The sequence below is a fragment of the Xenopus laevis genome, chromosome 7S, assembly GCF_017654675.1.
Source record: "Xenopus laevis strain J_2021 chromosome 7S, Xenopus_laevis_v10.1, whole genome shotgun sequence".
In the NCBI taxonomy this organism is placed as follows: domain Eukaryota; kingdom Metazoa; phylum Chordata; class Amphibia; order Anura; family Pipidae; genus Xenopus; species Xenopus laevis.
This window is the reverse complement of record NC_054384.1, coordinates 45,023,316-45,038,501: the sequence shown is the minus strand read 5'-3', so window position 1 is coordinate 45,038,501 and position 15,186 is coordinate 45,023,316. Positions and strand designations below refer to the sequence as shown.

Below are 15,186 nucleotides of genomic sequence, written 5' to 3'. Positions count from 1 at the left end.
ATATGTCTAGCCCCATATCAGATTTCAAAATTGAATATAAAAAAAATCTGTTTGCTCTTTTGAGAAATGGATTTCAGTGCAGAATTCTGCTGGAGCAGCACTATTAACTGATTCATTTTGAAAAAAATTTTTTTGTCCGATGACAGTATCCCTTTAAAAGAAAACATCTTATCAGTTGCTATGGGTTACTGCTCCTGGGCAAACTTAGTGCCTTTTATTACATGAGGTGAATAGTGTTAAATCATGGTTTAAAAAACCCCTAAAACCTCTAAAGGTGGACCTTTGATAAATGGGCCTCTAAGAAAATTAAGAGATGCTCTTAATGATATAACTCTTGTTTTATTTCTTTTTTAACAAGTGTTTTTATGATAAAAAGCTGCCTCCTGGGAAAAAAGGGGTACTTTTCTACTACCCAAGAAAAGCAACAAGGCTGATCTGAAAAACTGAAGGCTTGTAACCTTGCTTTGCTTAATACGGATTAAAAGTGCATGCCAAAGTGTTTGCAAATAGATAGGAGGTTTTGGGCCAGGTCATCTATACCAATCAAGTATGTGATATCTTTTGGGTGCATGATCCATGAAATAATGAATCCCATGTATATCTTTTTTAATATTCTAAAGAAAATGGATATCCCTGAAATATTTTAAAATGGAATTTAATTATTTTTTCCTCATTCCCTTCATTCCTGTTCTTCAAATATGAGTTAAGCCCCAACGGGGTGGGCCATAATGCTTTTTTTTTTACTAGGAATATATTTAGAACAGTAATGGTCTAATATCTGTACTGTATTTTTACCTGAAAACTTTATGTCCCAAGCTACATTATGAAGTAAGTTTAAGATTCAAAAGTTATCTTTTCTAAAAAATCTTGTCTTTGTTGACCCATTGTATGTTTTTTTACAAGAAACGTGAAATTATACAACATTAATTTTGGAATTAAAGTTCTTGTACTTTTTTTATTCGTTCGGACTAGTTCGGACTAGTTAGACGTTACTAAATTCAATATAGCATAATTTTTGGTTGAGTCTTCAACAATCTCAAACATTAAATTGTCATGCAGGCCATTTATAAACTTGTTTCCATTAGAAGTGCTAGCAGTATTATTGCTCTAGTAAATATCTGGATAATAAAAATCATCCATTATTAAGACTTGCTCCAGACTAGCAGACTTTTCTATTTGCAATAGGAGTCAAGTTCAAACCCACACTTGATAAAGGATCCATGTTGAAACATGTTGTGATTAATAAAGTATTTTATAGCTCCCTATATTAGGGAACTGTAGGTCATTCACCCAAATGTTAGATATTTCTACAAAAATTGGCTATTGGTGGGCAAGACCGATCATGTGGAAAAAGTTTGCGTTTGCTTGCATTGGTGACAGGAGTCGTTCATCTTTCTCCTCGTTTTAAAAAGTCTGACGATGGTGATCTGGCTGAGGATTATATATTGAATAAGTCTATCTTTGAAAATTTTAAAAATGATGGCAGTTCTCTGTTGTTTCCTCCAAGTCCTCCTTGGACAGGTCAAGTATCCAGGAGTCTTCCCTTATCACAGCCATGATTTTACCCAATGTAAGGTCACATATATGGCTGCAAAAAACGATGTGCACATGTGCCGAATGTTGCCTGCCCACTAACCCAATGTTACAACTGTAGCTGGTTAGGAAGAATAACGGAAAAAAGGTCTAATTTAAAGTATTATATAGTTTAATTATAGAACTGCATGTAAAGGCAAAAGGAGAAGCAAATCTGATCACTGCAGGGGAAAAACGAGGAAACCATGTGTGATTTTTCTTTTGCTTAATTGTGAACGTGTAAACATGGCAACATTGGCTGTAAAGATTAGCCAGTGATGCAATCACTTACCACTTAATGCACAAAAAATTCCTGCATTGACTTACCTGTGTAGAATCATAGTATTGTCCTAAGTCTGTACTGCAGGAATATGGTACATTAACATCGTAAATGTAAGAGGTATTTTAACAATGAGGACTATTTTACTATGGAACCATGCAAGATTAAGCAGCACTTTAGACTTCTATAAAAGTAGGCTAATAATTTAAGACTTTAATTAAAGGACAAGGCAACCCCAATATAAATTAACATCTGGACTTGGCCTTTATTTAAATTCCAGTGGAATCCAATCCATGAAGAATCCGTGGGTTGAATTCTAAAGGAAGTCAATTCATGAATTTTCAACCATAATGCCAAATAAAGCAACAGTAGACGGTCTTCTGAGCAAATTAGAAAAACAGTATAATGTATCCAAAAACTGTCTCAGTTAACCTTTTGGCTACAGAAGGGAATTATATATTAGACATTTAACCCTTTAAGTGCCAGCAGAATTTTAACTTAACTAACTTGTTTACCTGTGATCAAAATATAAAAGTTCATATACCTCTCTGCTTAACAGCATTACTTGGGAGTAAAAATCTCTTGAAACTTGGTTTCAATCTGTGGACTAGATCCTCCCCCGCTCATGGGTTCATGTCTATGGCATTAGAGGATTTCTTTTGCTTTCTTGGACATTTGTAGTGGACACTTCAAGCATGTGCACCAACTGCAACTGCTGTGCTGGAGGTCCAGGAAGAGCAGAGCAGGCAGCAGCGTAGATTTCATGTGCCTGTTGCCTTGGGGCCCCTGGGCAATCTCATTCCAGGGGCCACTAGTTCCGTGCTTCTGCTCGTTGCTTAGAAGCTGGGGAATGAGCAGAACTGAGCGAGCAGTTTGAAAAGCTGCTCATCCACTACCCAACCCAGAAGTGCTGCAGAACGTCCTTTTATCCACAGATCGTAGATTCTACATGTGGCACTTAAAGGGTTAATTCAGTATACTACAGGTATTTGTTTACTCTGTTCTGAATAAACTTGCAAAACAAAAACATTTGCACTGTAATACTGCCAGGGGGAACCTCCTATAAAATAGAAGACCCATGTTGAGGCACAAAAATAAAAAAATCATAGCATAACAAGAAAATTGATATTGTATTTTGCATTGCCAACTGCCTTTACATTGTTCAGAAATGTATCAGTAACATAAAATTCAGACAAGTACAACTTGCACGTGTAAGATTTTTATTGATAATTCTTACATTTTAGGGGATATCAAAATCCTTACAAAATAAAGGTGATCTAAGCAAAATTGGCTGTCCCTCTGGGTGCAGAAATCAGAAAACAGTTCCATTGCATGTATTGGACATAGTGTAACGAAACAAAATAAAAATGTTAATAATAATAAAAACAAACATGCATACATGTGCATTGTGTGTTTCCACTCAGTAGAGGCTTATTTTATCCGTAGGACAAAGCACTACTATACAGTTACATACACATTTAAATAACATGTAAGGGAGTGCTTTGCTGAAGGTCCCCACAAGGAGAGATAACCGGTTAACTGTAACTAGTCAGAGAATAAGGAACGTCTACCTCAGCACAAATCCTGTCCTATGTTGTTAAAAGGCAGTAGTTGGAGACAGAGGGATGCAAAAATAAGCTATGCTGGTTATCATTTTGAACACATTACAAGTAAGGCCAAATTTTCCTGGATATCCCTTGGTGTCATTTGCAGAAAGAAAGGCGACAGGCTTAAGCCTCTAACTCCAGACCCAGACCTAGTTTGTGTCCACCAGCATTTATGTTCTTTCCATCTACCAGCGCAGAAAGTGTGAGTTTTACACCTAAAAACCAAATCAATATTGAATATTAAAATAAGTACAGTGAAAAAGTTGGTAAGATCAAGTTATATTCAGCTTATCACATTTATTTAGGGACATAACCAATTTTTAATAGTATTCCATTAATCCTCTTGTTATATCTCATATATAAATTATTGAATAGTGTTATTTTCCTTATCAAAAGGTTGAATTAATATAGTTATGCATCCAAAACAGCTTAGCTTATTATTTTTCCGTCAGTTGTGGGTAACTCCAACTGTAGCAAATGTTAAAGGAACAGTAACACCAAAAAATGAAAGTTATTTAAAGTAATGAAAATATAATGTAGTGTTGTCCTGCACTGGTAAAACTGGTGTGTTTGCTTTAGAAACTCTACTATAGTTTATATAGCAAAATCACCAAACTCAACTGGACTTATTTAAACAAGGAGCTGCACAAGCAAGTTGGATGCTGTGACAATCATTTGTTCTTCGGGAAAACTGAAGCCTCCCAATGTGAGATATAAGGCTAATACCACACTAGGCTGTTTTGCCACCTGCATATAAACAGGTGGAGAAAAAGCCAATCTGCTCCCAACTGCTTTGTGGTGCAAGTGCACTAACAGGAACAGCATTGGCGTGTGTGCGTACACACAAATGTATTTCATCACAGAAATGCAAATATATGCATTTTTGCGCCGAAATTCGTCCATGTACACACACAGATGCTATGTCTATCACTGCACTTATACCATCAAGAAGATGGAAGCGGATCAACTGGTGTAACATTAGCCTAATAGAAACAAATCAGATTAGGTAAAAGGGTAAAGTTATTTTTTTTTTAATTCAATGGGATTGTGTTTTTAGCACTTTGTTGGTAGGGCTAATTATGCTCTCTTTTGCACTGCTTTTGGTCATAAAAGGTCAGAATAAATCAAAAAGTTGCCTGACAGGTGATGCTTATAGTTAATAGAATGCAATACACGCGCAATTGGATTCTCCTTTTAATAGGGATGCACCGAATTCAGGATTCGGTTCGGGGATTCAGCCTATTTCAGCAGGTTTCAAAAGAATCCTTCTGCTCAACCGAAACAAATTCTAATTTGCATATGTAAATTAGGGGCGGGGAGGAAATTGCATGACTGTCACAAAACAAGGAAGTAAAAAATGTTTCTCCTTCCCACCCCTAATTAGCAAATGCAAATTAGGATTCAGTTCGGTATTCAGCCGAATCTTTTGCAAAGGATTCAGGGGTTCACCTGAATCCAAAATAGTGGATTTGGTGCTTCCCTACATTTTAATGTATCTTAATACATAATAATAATAATTGTATTAAAATATATAATATACAAATGGGTTGGCAAAACGCTCACCTGGCCTTAGGGTCTGGGTGTAACCTACACCTACAAGGCTGGAGTTGTTTACCTTTGCCTGCAAATAAAAAAAAAAAGTATATGCGATAAGACATTTAATGAGGAAACTATTCATTTTCAACTGCACTGTCAGTTTTAAAAAAAATGAATACTGAAAAATATGCAACAGCCATAAAAACAAAATATGAACAGTTAATGCACTTTACAAACGAACAATTATTTACATCTTATATATCCAGATACAAAAAAAACAAGAACCAAAGAGCTGCTTTTAGTACAGATGCATATTTAGGAATGAAGAGGGAAAAATAAAAACACAGTTCTAGAGAGATATTGTATGCATTCAACTACATAAGTACTGCTTACATAAAGGTGAATTATAGCAGGGTCGGACTGGGGGGCCCTGGCCCACCGAGACTGCTGTCCAGGGGCCCCTTCCGCCCCTCCTACTGTAACTCGGCTGCATGGCGCGGCTCTCATGCGCAGGCGGCGCTGCGCCAAAAAAGGAAAATATATTTTTCCCAAATACCAATATCGGGAGAGGGGGTCTGGCCTGGCCATGAGGGTCGGGGCCCACCGAGTTTTTCCCGGTGTCCCGCCGGGTCAGTTAGACCCTGAATTATAGCCTAAAGATGAATGTATTCATTTGCTTTAGTTTATATAATGAACTTAATGTACCAGGAGAGAGGTTCAGCAGCCCTATAAGGGCACACCAAATTGTGTGTGACAACAATTGTAAACGTATTTTCAGGGATTTTAACTTCTGCAAATATCGGAGTAAAAACACAATCATGTAAAAATCTAGCAGAGATATATTGGAGATTATAACTTACCTTGGGAATCTATCGAGTGTTAGGCTGGAACTACACAGTGCGCTTCCTTCCGATTCGACGCAACGAGAGGAAGCACAGGCGTCACTTCGGATGTGCCGAATCTAATGTAAGTAATACAAAGGTCGCATTTTCAAACTGATTGCATCCAACACGATTGCCGGATGCGAATGCTGCAAATTGAGTCTTCATCCGACAGTCACATCGGATGCATTCTGTTTGTAGATGCGACATTTGTATCTGCTTACATTAGATTCTGCGCATCCGACATGATACCTGCGCTTCCTCTTATCGCGTTGGATCGGAAGGACGAGCACCATGTAGTTCCAGCCTTAGTGGCATTAAAAATGTTCTATATGCTCTGGGTAGCTGCTAAAAACTAAGCTAAGGAGTTGGGGGTCACATGCACAGATGAAAAGTGTCTTAGAGAGCACATGTGCATTTGAGTCAGAGGTCAGTGTTCCACTCACTCGTAGGTGCATCATTAATAGAGGGCATATTTCTAGAGCAGCATTTGTTATTACGCAAGCAAATTTTGACAAAGCAGGGGCTATGATTAGTTTCTGGGGCTTCCCATGTCCTTTAAGCTTTAGTTCTGCTTTTAAAAAAAATGTAAGCAAGTGCACTCATTGAAAGTTGGTATAAACTGATGACTATACGTCATCAACATAACTGTGTTGTCAAACTCAAATGCCAGAAGGTGGGTAAGAGGATAAAAAAAGAGGCTGCATAGAAGAGGAAACATACTTCACATTTTCTCTACTTTAGTATTAACCTATTTATATAATTTTGCATTTTTAGCCAAATTTGCAAAAAACATGAAACAAGCAGACAGGACAACAATAAAAACATATCACAGAAAATATATGACACAAAAACAGTGTAAAAGGATGGAAAGTAAAACTGGGGCACATGCAACTCTAAAAACTCCTGTTTAGTATGCCTACTATAGAAGTATCCCACCTGCAAACTATAGGTTGTCAGAATTCTACTACTGCAATTTAGATAAACAAGCTGATGTGTAGCAATGGAGACAACTGAAGTAGGGCTTAAAGTTAAGTTAAATAGTGGATAGAAGATAGATAACATATAGTTAACAGATAGACAGATAAGCTCTGTAGAACACCATTATATTCTACAGATCTTACCTTTATGCTATGTAACATAGCTTGCAATATGCTATGTAATCTGAGTCTCTTCTCCAGAATAGCTGCCAGCAGAGCTACACAGCAGCTTATTTATGTACTACTATATGACTATAACAATAGTGTTTCTGAAGCAAACAGATCAGTTTTACCCATGCAAGGCAACAATATTTTATATGTAAATTACAATTCAAATACTTATTTTTTTGTGCTATTGTTACTTTAAGGAAAGTAGCTTCATGTATGACAGTGCCCTTATAGGTGATGGGCTTGGGCACTTTTTGCATTTGTCCTCCAGCATATCAGAAAATTGCCCTGCACTCCGAGTGCAACATTACTCAGGAAGCTGCTTTTCTTCAAGCCATGCTAGAGATTGATAAATTTGTACAGCCGGTGAGATTGGAGAGGCGGGACAGGTGCAATTTTAGTTTAAAAGAGCCAACATTAAAACATGCAGGTTGGAACTGGTCCCTTTGGAATGACATAATCAGGCTTTCTCCCAACATAATTTTTCATAGGTAAATTATCCTGATTTTTTAATGTTCCCATAATAGGCTGCTGGCTCATTACTAATTACTCAAAAGCCCCCCCCGGGTTCAAATTGGGATTTTGGCAGTTTAAATAAAGGTAATAAATTTGGTTTGATATACAAGGAAGGTTTTTAATTGTGGAATGTTGAGAAAGCTTCCAATGGGAAGGGAAAGTTTTAATCATAAAACATGATTCTATTACTTATTATGCTCCATGTGGCTCTGAGTTTTTTGGAACCCTCACGGCTTCTTTAATGGCCCAAAACTTGTTATACATTCCCAAGTAAAACTCACCAGGGTATGAGTTTGTTTAAGTTATTTGTTGGTAGTAATGGAAGGGGATTCAACACAATGAGAGTAAATTAAATAAGAGGTGGAGATTATATGTATAAAAGAGAAGATACAATGTTGCGCAATTCGCTTTAGGGTTAAAGGATGCATTACCCAATCTTCTTTTATTCTTTTCTATTTGTGATCTCACACAATACCTCTCCTCTTGATCTTTTGTTTTTTTAAACTTTTTAAAATGACGCGAGATTGGAGACCCATTTTTCATTGGAGCCTATGGCTTGTTTCCTTAAATATTTGCAGCAGGTACTGATTTGGGGGGGTTGAGCAAATACTATTGGTTTGGTTGAAATGGATAACTGGGTTCTAAAAATCATAGATAAAGGTTGTACCCTGGTTACTAACTGTGTGAGATTACACCTCTTTGTATTAATTATGTCCCCCAATTAGCTTAACGAGTCAGGCGTGTATTTCACAGGTCACTTGTAAAACAGGCAAATTTAGATCCTTCCGCGTAACTTTTATTATGGTCAAGGACAGCCAATTCTAAAGTGGCAAACCCTCTTTTTCAATATGTTGATATATTCAGAGATTTAGGTTCCTAAATCTTTTTTCTATTGAAGTATATAATAAGTATTTTGGTCTTCCGTTTCTGGTGTGACTGCTTTGCGCAGTGACCCTTTCAATAAAGGGTGGTAAGTGCACAGATATGAGAACACCCCTGCTTGAATTAAACACAAAGAGTTATGGTTTCCATTCATGTTAAAGGTAAATAAAATGTTCATGTTATAACTGTTTATTTGAATTTACAGTGTGTATCCCTTTTTATTCCATCTTTCAGGCTTGCCTAGGGGCAATGTCCCAAAAAATTTCGGTCGCCCTTTCCGGTCACCCGCAAAATTATTATTAATTTTGAATTAGAGAGACAGCCGGCACCAGGTCGGATTATGGCCTGTGGGGGCCTTAGCAATCGTGGTGGGTTGGCGCAACACTTGGTATTTAAATGCTCGTGCAGCACCCATGTCCACAAAGAGCCTACTCTTGGAGCCATTGGTGCCGCCAACCAGTCGCAAAAAATTCGCACCTGTGGAACGCAGAACGCGGAATGTTCGCCAACTTCCCCACAACATTAGATCCAGAGAAGTGGGATGTTGGCGACCGCGGCCGGAGAATGCTTCATGGGCCCGCCTATCTGGAAGGGCGGCCCTCTCAATACTCTCAACGTCACCGAGCCCGGCCCGGGCACGGTACTCCAAGTGGCTACAGGAAGACTCAAAATAGCCGTAGCCCAAGTAACCCTGATGCAGACCACCTATTACATGTGTTTTGAAATACCCCTGACGCCCCTAATTCCTGCCCGAGTATGCGCAAGACGCCCTCGGTGGACCCAACCAGCTGATCCCGCCCCAACGTGACTCCGTCCACTATTTAGAGCGGAGGGATAAAGATGGTTCGAAGGAGATCTTGAGGAATGCTTTTGTCAACTTATATTGCCATTCTTACCACCATGGTGTTTCATATGGGCGTGTTTAGTTTGTCTCCATCCATAAAAACAAGTTTCGGTTCCATCATGTATGAAATTTTGGGTGCAAATTAATGTCAAAGATGGTGACACACTTTAGGCACGTTGGTTCGGAAAAAAAGCCTATTTGGGAAATGCCAACGAAATAATTTTACCTTTTTAAAAACTGATGTTTATCGATGTTAAAACCTCTATTCGAATTGCTTTTTAGTCAAAAATGTAATTATATTTTTTTAAGAGGATAACCAAAATATCTCGGGGCCAAAATTTGACAACATATGCAATGTTTTAAGGGTGTTGCCTGTTCCAGGGGCCTCCTTCTGTCTGACGGGTTAACATTTAAGACATGATGGGACCTGATCAATGTTCTAAATGGTTACAAGATAAACTCAATCTGGTGCCCACCAAGTATTACCCTTGTCAAGAAAATTACATTCAAGTGTAAATAAAATTTTTATTTTCCTAATCCTTTTCATAGTTCTCCCTGCCGGTAAATTGTCATTATTATCTGATTTTCTGAATGTACCTGTTAATTAGATAAGGGTTTTTTGTTGTTAATAAAACTATTTAAAGTCGGGGAAATCGGACAAATCGGCAAAGGCTAGTTGCCCTTTAGCACAAACTATTTAAGGCAAACAGGGATATGGGACTAACCCAGCTATTGATACATAGAGAAGCTGTGGGGTCTTTTCCTATTCTTATGGGAGGTAGTGGTGTGCTGGAATAGGGAATCTATAGTACTGGTAAAAGGCTATGTTGTTTGACAGGCAATAATGTCCTTAGTAACCTGTAGAATTGGAAAGACCTTCTTTTGAATTGCAGTCATACTTTTGGACCGATTATGGAAATGAAATGCTAAGACCTTGCACGAATCTACTCTTAACATATTACTCGACAAAATCATGAAGTATACGCACATAAGATAGGCGCGGGCCAAAGAAATGTCAAATTGTCAAAGTAAGCCACGTCTAAGGCCATAAGCGCGATAGTCTCGTTGTAATAAAGAACAGGCAGCCCTGGACCTCGATTGGAAAGTCCTCTTTGTGATGGATCAAGCTTTGACTGAATATTGAAATGAATGAAGACTTTTGCACTTTTTTCCTCCCTTATGGTATATCACGGGATTAGGAAGTTGAGGCACTTCCCACCTACAGGCCACAGTCGTCAACACCCCATTGTATACTATGTGTTGGGGTAATGTTAGCTTTTATTTCGTGCCTTCGGGACGATTCGATAGTCTACGATACCGAAAACACACGGATTCAGAAAACATAGTGCGTTTACGCAATTGGCAAGTTGTGCCATAGTAGACCGTGAGAGGCAACCAGGAAGGACAATATAAAAGGACTGACGCCTTGATTCATATAGAATCTGTAAGCCAAATGACTAGGTTCTTCCTATTCTAAATTTGTTTCAGCCCCATTATGGCAGGAAGGAATCAGTGTATAGTATTGCAAAAAGGCAAATAACGCTGTATGTTACACCCACCGTCCTTCCTTAAACATGATATGCGAAAGGAAGTCCTTTCTTGGATTGCTCCCGTGTCAGACCTACAGTTTAAGCGATATGGAAAAGAAGAAAGAATTTGCCGTTTTTTGTTCTCTCCCCTATGGGTTACCTATATAACGGGGAGGAATCATTAAACCTAAGTGGAATAGCCCCCGCAATGTCAAAATATTGTCATTTAGAGCCTAGGCGGTATTCACAAGGCTTATGTTGGTTTGACAGGCAGTCCTTGACCTGGATCTAGGAACAGCTCCTTCATATGTGATTGCCCCGCTCATACTCCAATTGCGACCGATATGGATATCCCACCTCAAAGCAAGACTTTGCTGGATTATTTTTTTCTCCTCCGTATGGTTTTACGCGGCTATAGAGGAAAGTTGAGAGTCGTTTTAGCGTAGGCCACCTCCTATTGTCAACAACAAGTGCTGGTTAACTTTTGTTGAAACCTGATTAGCTTGGAATTATCGGAATGGGAGTGCTTAGGCCAATGGACTAAGTTGTGCCCCAATATGAAGCCTAGGCATTTAAGGAAGAATATGAAGTGAATGCTACTGTGACACCTACCAACTTGTCATAGAAAGTTCTTTGTCCAGTATCTTCCTTATCCTCCTTTGTGTATGGGCAAGGGACCCAGAGGAATAAACTTTTATTAGAATAGGGCAGAAAGGATATGTTGGTTTTGACAGAGCAAGTCTTTAACATGGACATGGAAAGTGCCACTCTTGTCGAATGTTGGTTCACCTGTCCTGAACGCGCCATCATCGGAACACCAAAGATATAGTAAGAATATATGCTGTTTTCCCTCTTTCCAACTCTCCCTTAATGCGAGTTTATTACGCTGGCCTCGTCTGTTTAAAGTAGCGCTAAGGCTAATGTCAAATTGTTCCATAGAGCCTAGGCAAAGGCGCATAATGCCTTCCTCGACCAGGCAGTCCTTTGACCTAGGATTGAAATGTCCTCTATCTTGTGAGGTCTCGGTCAACTTGATCACGAGTTTATGGAAATGGAACCAAGATCATTTGCTCCGTGTTTTTTCAATCTCCCTTTATGTATTACGGATAGAAGAAGATTTGAAGGTGTCCCAGTCTCTCTATTCCCAACATTACTATGCACACCCAGTCAACACATAGTAGTAGTGTGTATTGAATATGTTAGCCTTGGTTATTCGATGGGGAGTGTCGTTAGGCAATGGTATAGTGTTCCGATAAAAGCCTCTAGCCGCCAATTAGGGGATATGGGACTCTGAACAGGCGTGCTATGTCATAGTGTAGAAGCTTGGTGTGCGTTTCTTACCTATTCTATTGTAGGCGAGGCGCAGAGATTCGAATAATAAGTAGGGACAGAACCAGTCGATTATGCTTCGTTAGCGAGGCAGTCTAATTACACATAGAGAATTGGAAAAGGTCCTATCTTGTGAATTTGGTCAAAACTCCCAATTGACCGCCATTACCCGACGTAAATGAAGAAGACTTTAGCCGAAATTTTTCTGCTCAACTTCAGTTGCCGTTATCTCACCGAAGATTTATGCAAAAGAACTTTATAATCAATGTCAATTAGAGTCATAGAGAACAAATGCTAATGGTTTGATTAAGACAGGCACGTAACCTTGACCTGAGATTGGAGAAGTTCCTTTGTGACTCTAGGGTCAATTTCACTTTGTGGACCGATATGGAAATTGACCAGAAGAATCCTGCTGTTTTTTTCTCTCCCCCATCCATAGCTATTACAGCGTACTGAAAGAAGTAGAAGTTGAGGCTTAACTAGGCCACTAGCCGTCAACACTTATAGGCAATGTGAATTGGAAGTGTTTAGCCTTTTATCATGGGATGGCGTTAAGGCCAACTGCTAGTTGAAGCGCGTTATGAAGAGCCTACGGCAAAGCGGACTTATGGGATCTGACAGCTTCAATTGTCATTATAGTCTAAAGAGTCTGTGTTCTTCCGTAGTTCTTATCGTTGAATAATCCCAAGGCAGGGAGAATTCTATAGTAGGAGCAAAAGGACTCAGTGTGTGAAGAATACAGGTCCGAATAACAGAAGCTTACATGGATTGGAAAATCCAAATCCTCATATACGTATTGGTCAACTTTGAATGAGATCGTTCGTGGCTTGACGATATGGGAAAAAAAATGTGAAATGGGAAGACTTTGCCGTTAGATTTTCTAATATACCTCTCCCATATAGATGATAATTACGTCACACGGGCGGTCCAGGGATGAGGAGTCATGGGGCATTCTTGATGAGCCGGCAATGTCAGAATTGCCATAGAGCTCACATAAGAGAACAAAAAAGGCTATGTTTGAAAACAGGCAGTCTTAAGACTGGGGTATTGGAACAAGTAAACCATCTGTGCTGAATGCAGATCACACTTTTGAAACCAGAAAAAAATATGGGAAAAATGATGAAAGAAATTAAATTGCTGTTATTCGTTTACTCCCAATATAGGAATATTATGAGAATAGAGGAATATGAGGACTTACTAGGACACAGATCAAAACAACAATAGGTAATAAGTGATTGAAGAAAATGATTAAACTCTTATAGTCAAAAATGGGCAGTGCCTTTAGGCAAATGGCTAGCCTTTGGAGACCAAATATTTAGAGAACGCTAGGCAAAGAAGGGATATTAGGAAGCAAACTGAGACAGCTAAACTTGTCTAGAAGCATGTGAGATCTTCTCCTAATAATCTTTGGAAATAGTATGGCAGGGTAGAAATCTATGAGTAAGCGCAAAAAGGCTTATGTTGATTTGACAGGCAGGTCTAATTAACATGGATTAGGAAAGTCCTACATTGTGATATGGAAATTACAAACCTTTGAACACAAAATATGGAAAATGAAATAAAACTTATAGCCACGTTATATTCTCCCTATTGGTAATTCATACGGAAAAAAATAAGTGTCGAACATTAAGGCAATGGCATAAGTTTCGACAATCATAGAAACAAAAGGCGAAAAGTTAAGTGCAAATCACCACATAATTACACATTATTACATAAAAGGGACTAAGTTAATACCTGCAATACATATCACTAAAGCTGCCTATTTCAAAAAGATAATAAAACAATCCACAAACTTGAGCTGCCCAATCTTGTATTAGAGCAAACCAGCTAAGGGATTCACCAATGATCTATAAGAGAAACCTGGGAAGGAGGTGGGAGCGTCAATACATGGGACGCTGGTCATCGCTCTTGTATATAACGAAACAATATAACAAAACAAGGGAAAAGTTGTGGACTACCCATACCCACTATTTTTTTTAAAAACCATTATAGGCGGGGATAAAATGCAATGAGAAGGTGCATGACACAACCAAAAAATAACAAAATAAAAATAGTCAACTTACAGGAGGGTATGCCTCTCTATGCACACTACAAGACGCCATTAATTCAAATATATAAGACAAAGCAGACAGTATTGTGAGCGAACAATAACTGCGTCGTCGTCTATAACAAAATAAGGCAACAATACCACTAATAATTATGACACAGCTTTGAACTAGGAATATATATACTGGCACAAATTCCATATAACTCATTATCATATAGCCAAATATATTTAAGCTGGGCAGAAGACCTCCACTCTCTCAAAGTACATGTCAACTATCTAATTCCTGAAAGACCAGCATATAGCGGTAGCCTCAGGAACAACCAGAGAGCTCTCATGAGATATTTAATCTCTATTATCTACAGTCATAGTATACCTTCAACCTATGCTGAATAAACTGCCATCCACTTATATTAATACTTATTCTCACAATACTTGTCGACAACAATTAGGATACGAATACCGCTCATGTTCTACCCATATATGATTATTACGTGCGACACTGTCCAACTGCCTAATAATGCTTGGAGTGTCGATTGTTTCGAGGACCTTCTTAATGTAGGGTTGTCCCACTATATGTTAGTTTTTACTTTGTGGGTAGTAAAGTGGTCACTGAGCTAAAAAGACACGCCTCTAATTGACGACCCTGTACCAGAGCGTCGCCCAGTCCCCAATGCCTAATGGTTTTTCAACTGGCATATATTACAGCTATTCCAAAGGTTAAGTTTTTTAGTGGCTTGTCGCAGCACTAACGTTTTCCCTTTGCTTTTAGGGAATTGTATTGAGTTATTACTATAGAGCAATTGTGAATCGCCAGGCGTCTCTCCAACTTGTTGGTGTTAGCTTTCCACTATCATCGCTCCTTTGTCCGGCCCTAGCTTTAAGGTGAAGCCTGGGATCAGATCACGCGGCAGTATTCACCTGGGTGGGCTGTGAATAGGCATAATAATTATTTTGAAAAACTCGTAAGGAACCTTCCTCACAGTGTACTTTTGCTCCACGTGAAAATAAAACAAAA

The 15,186-nt window shown here is 38.7% G+C and overlaps 1 protein-coding gene across 1 annotated transcript in view; it reads right to left on the bottom strand.

The window, feature by feature from the left end:
- Window positions 1–3,058: 3,058 nt before the first annotated feature.
- vdac2.S (voltage-dependent anion channel 2 S homeolog) overlaps window positions 3,059–15,186 on the bottom strand; it is a 41,672-nt gene continuing 29,544 nt past the window's right edge. Inside the window, 3 exon segments of the mRNA NM_001095930.1 lie at window positions 3,059–3,674; window positions 5,023–5,080; window positions 8,521–8,527. Coding sequence (NP_001089399.1) covers window positions 3,583–3,674; window positions 5,023–5,080; window positions 8,521–8,527 — 157 coding nt within the window. The 3' untranslated portion in view covers window positions 3,059–3,582.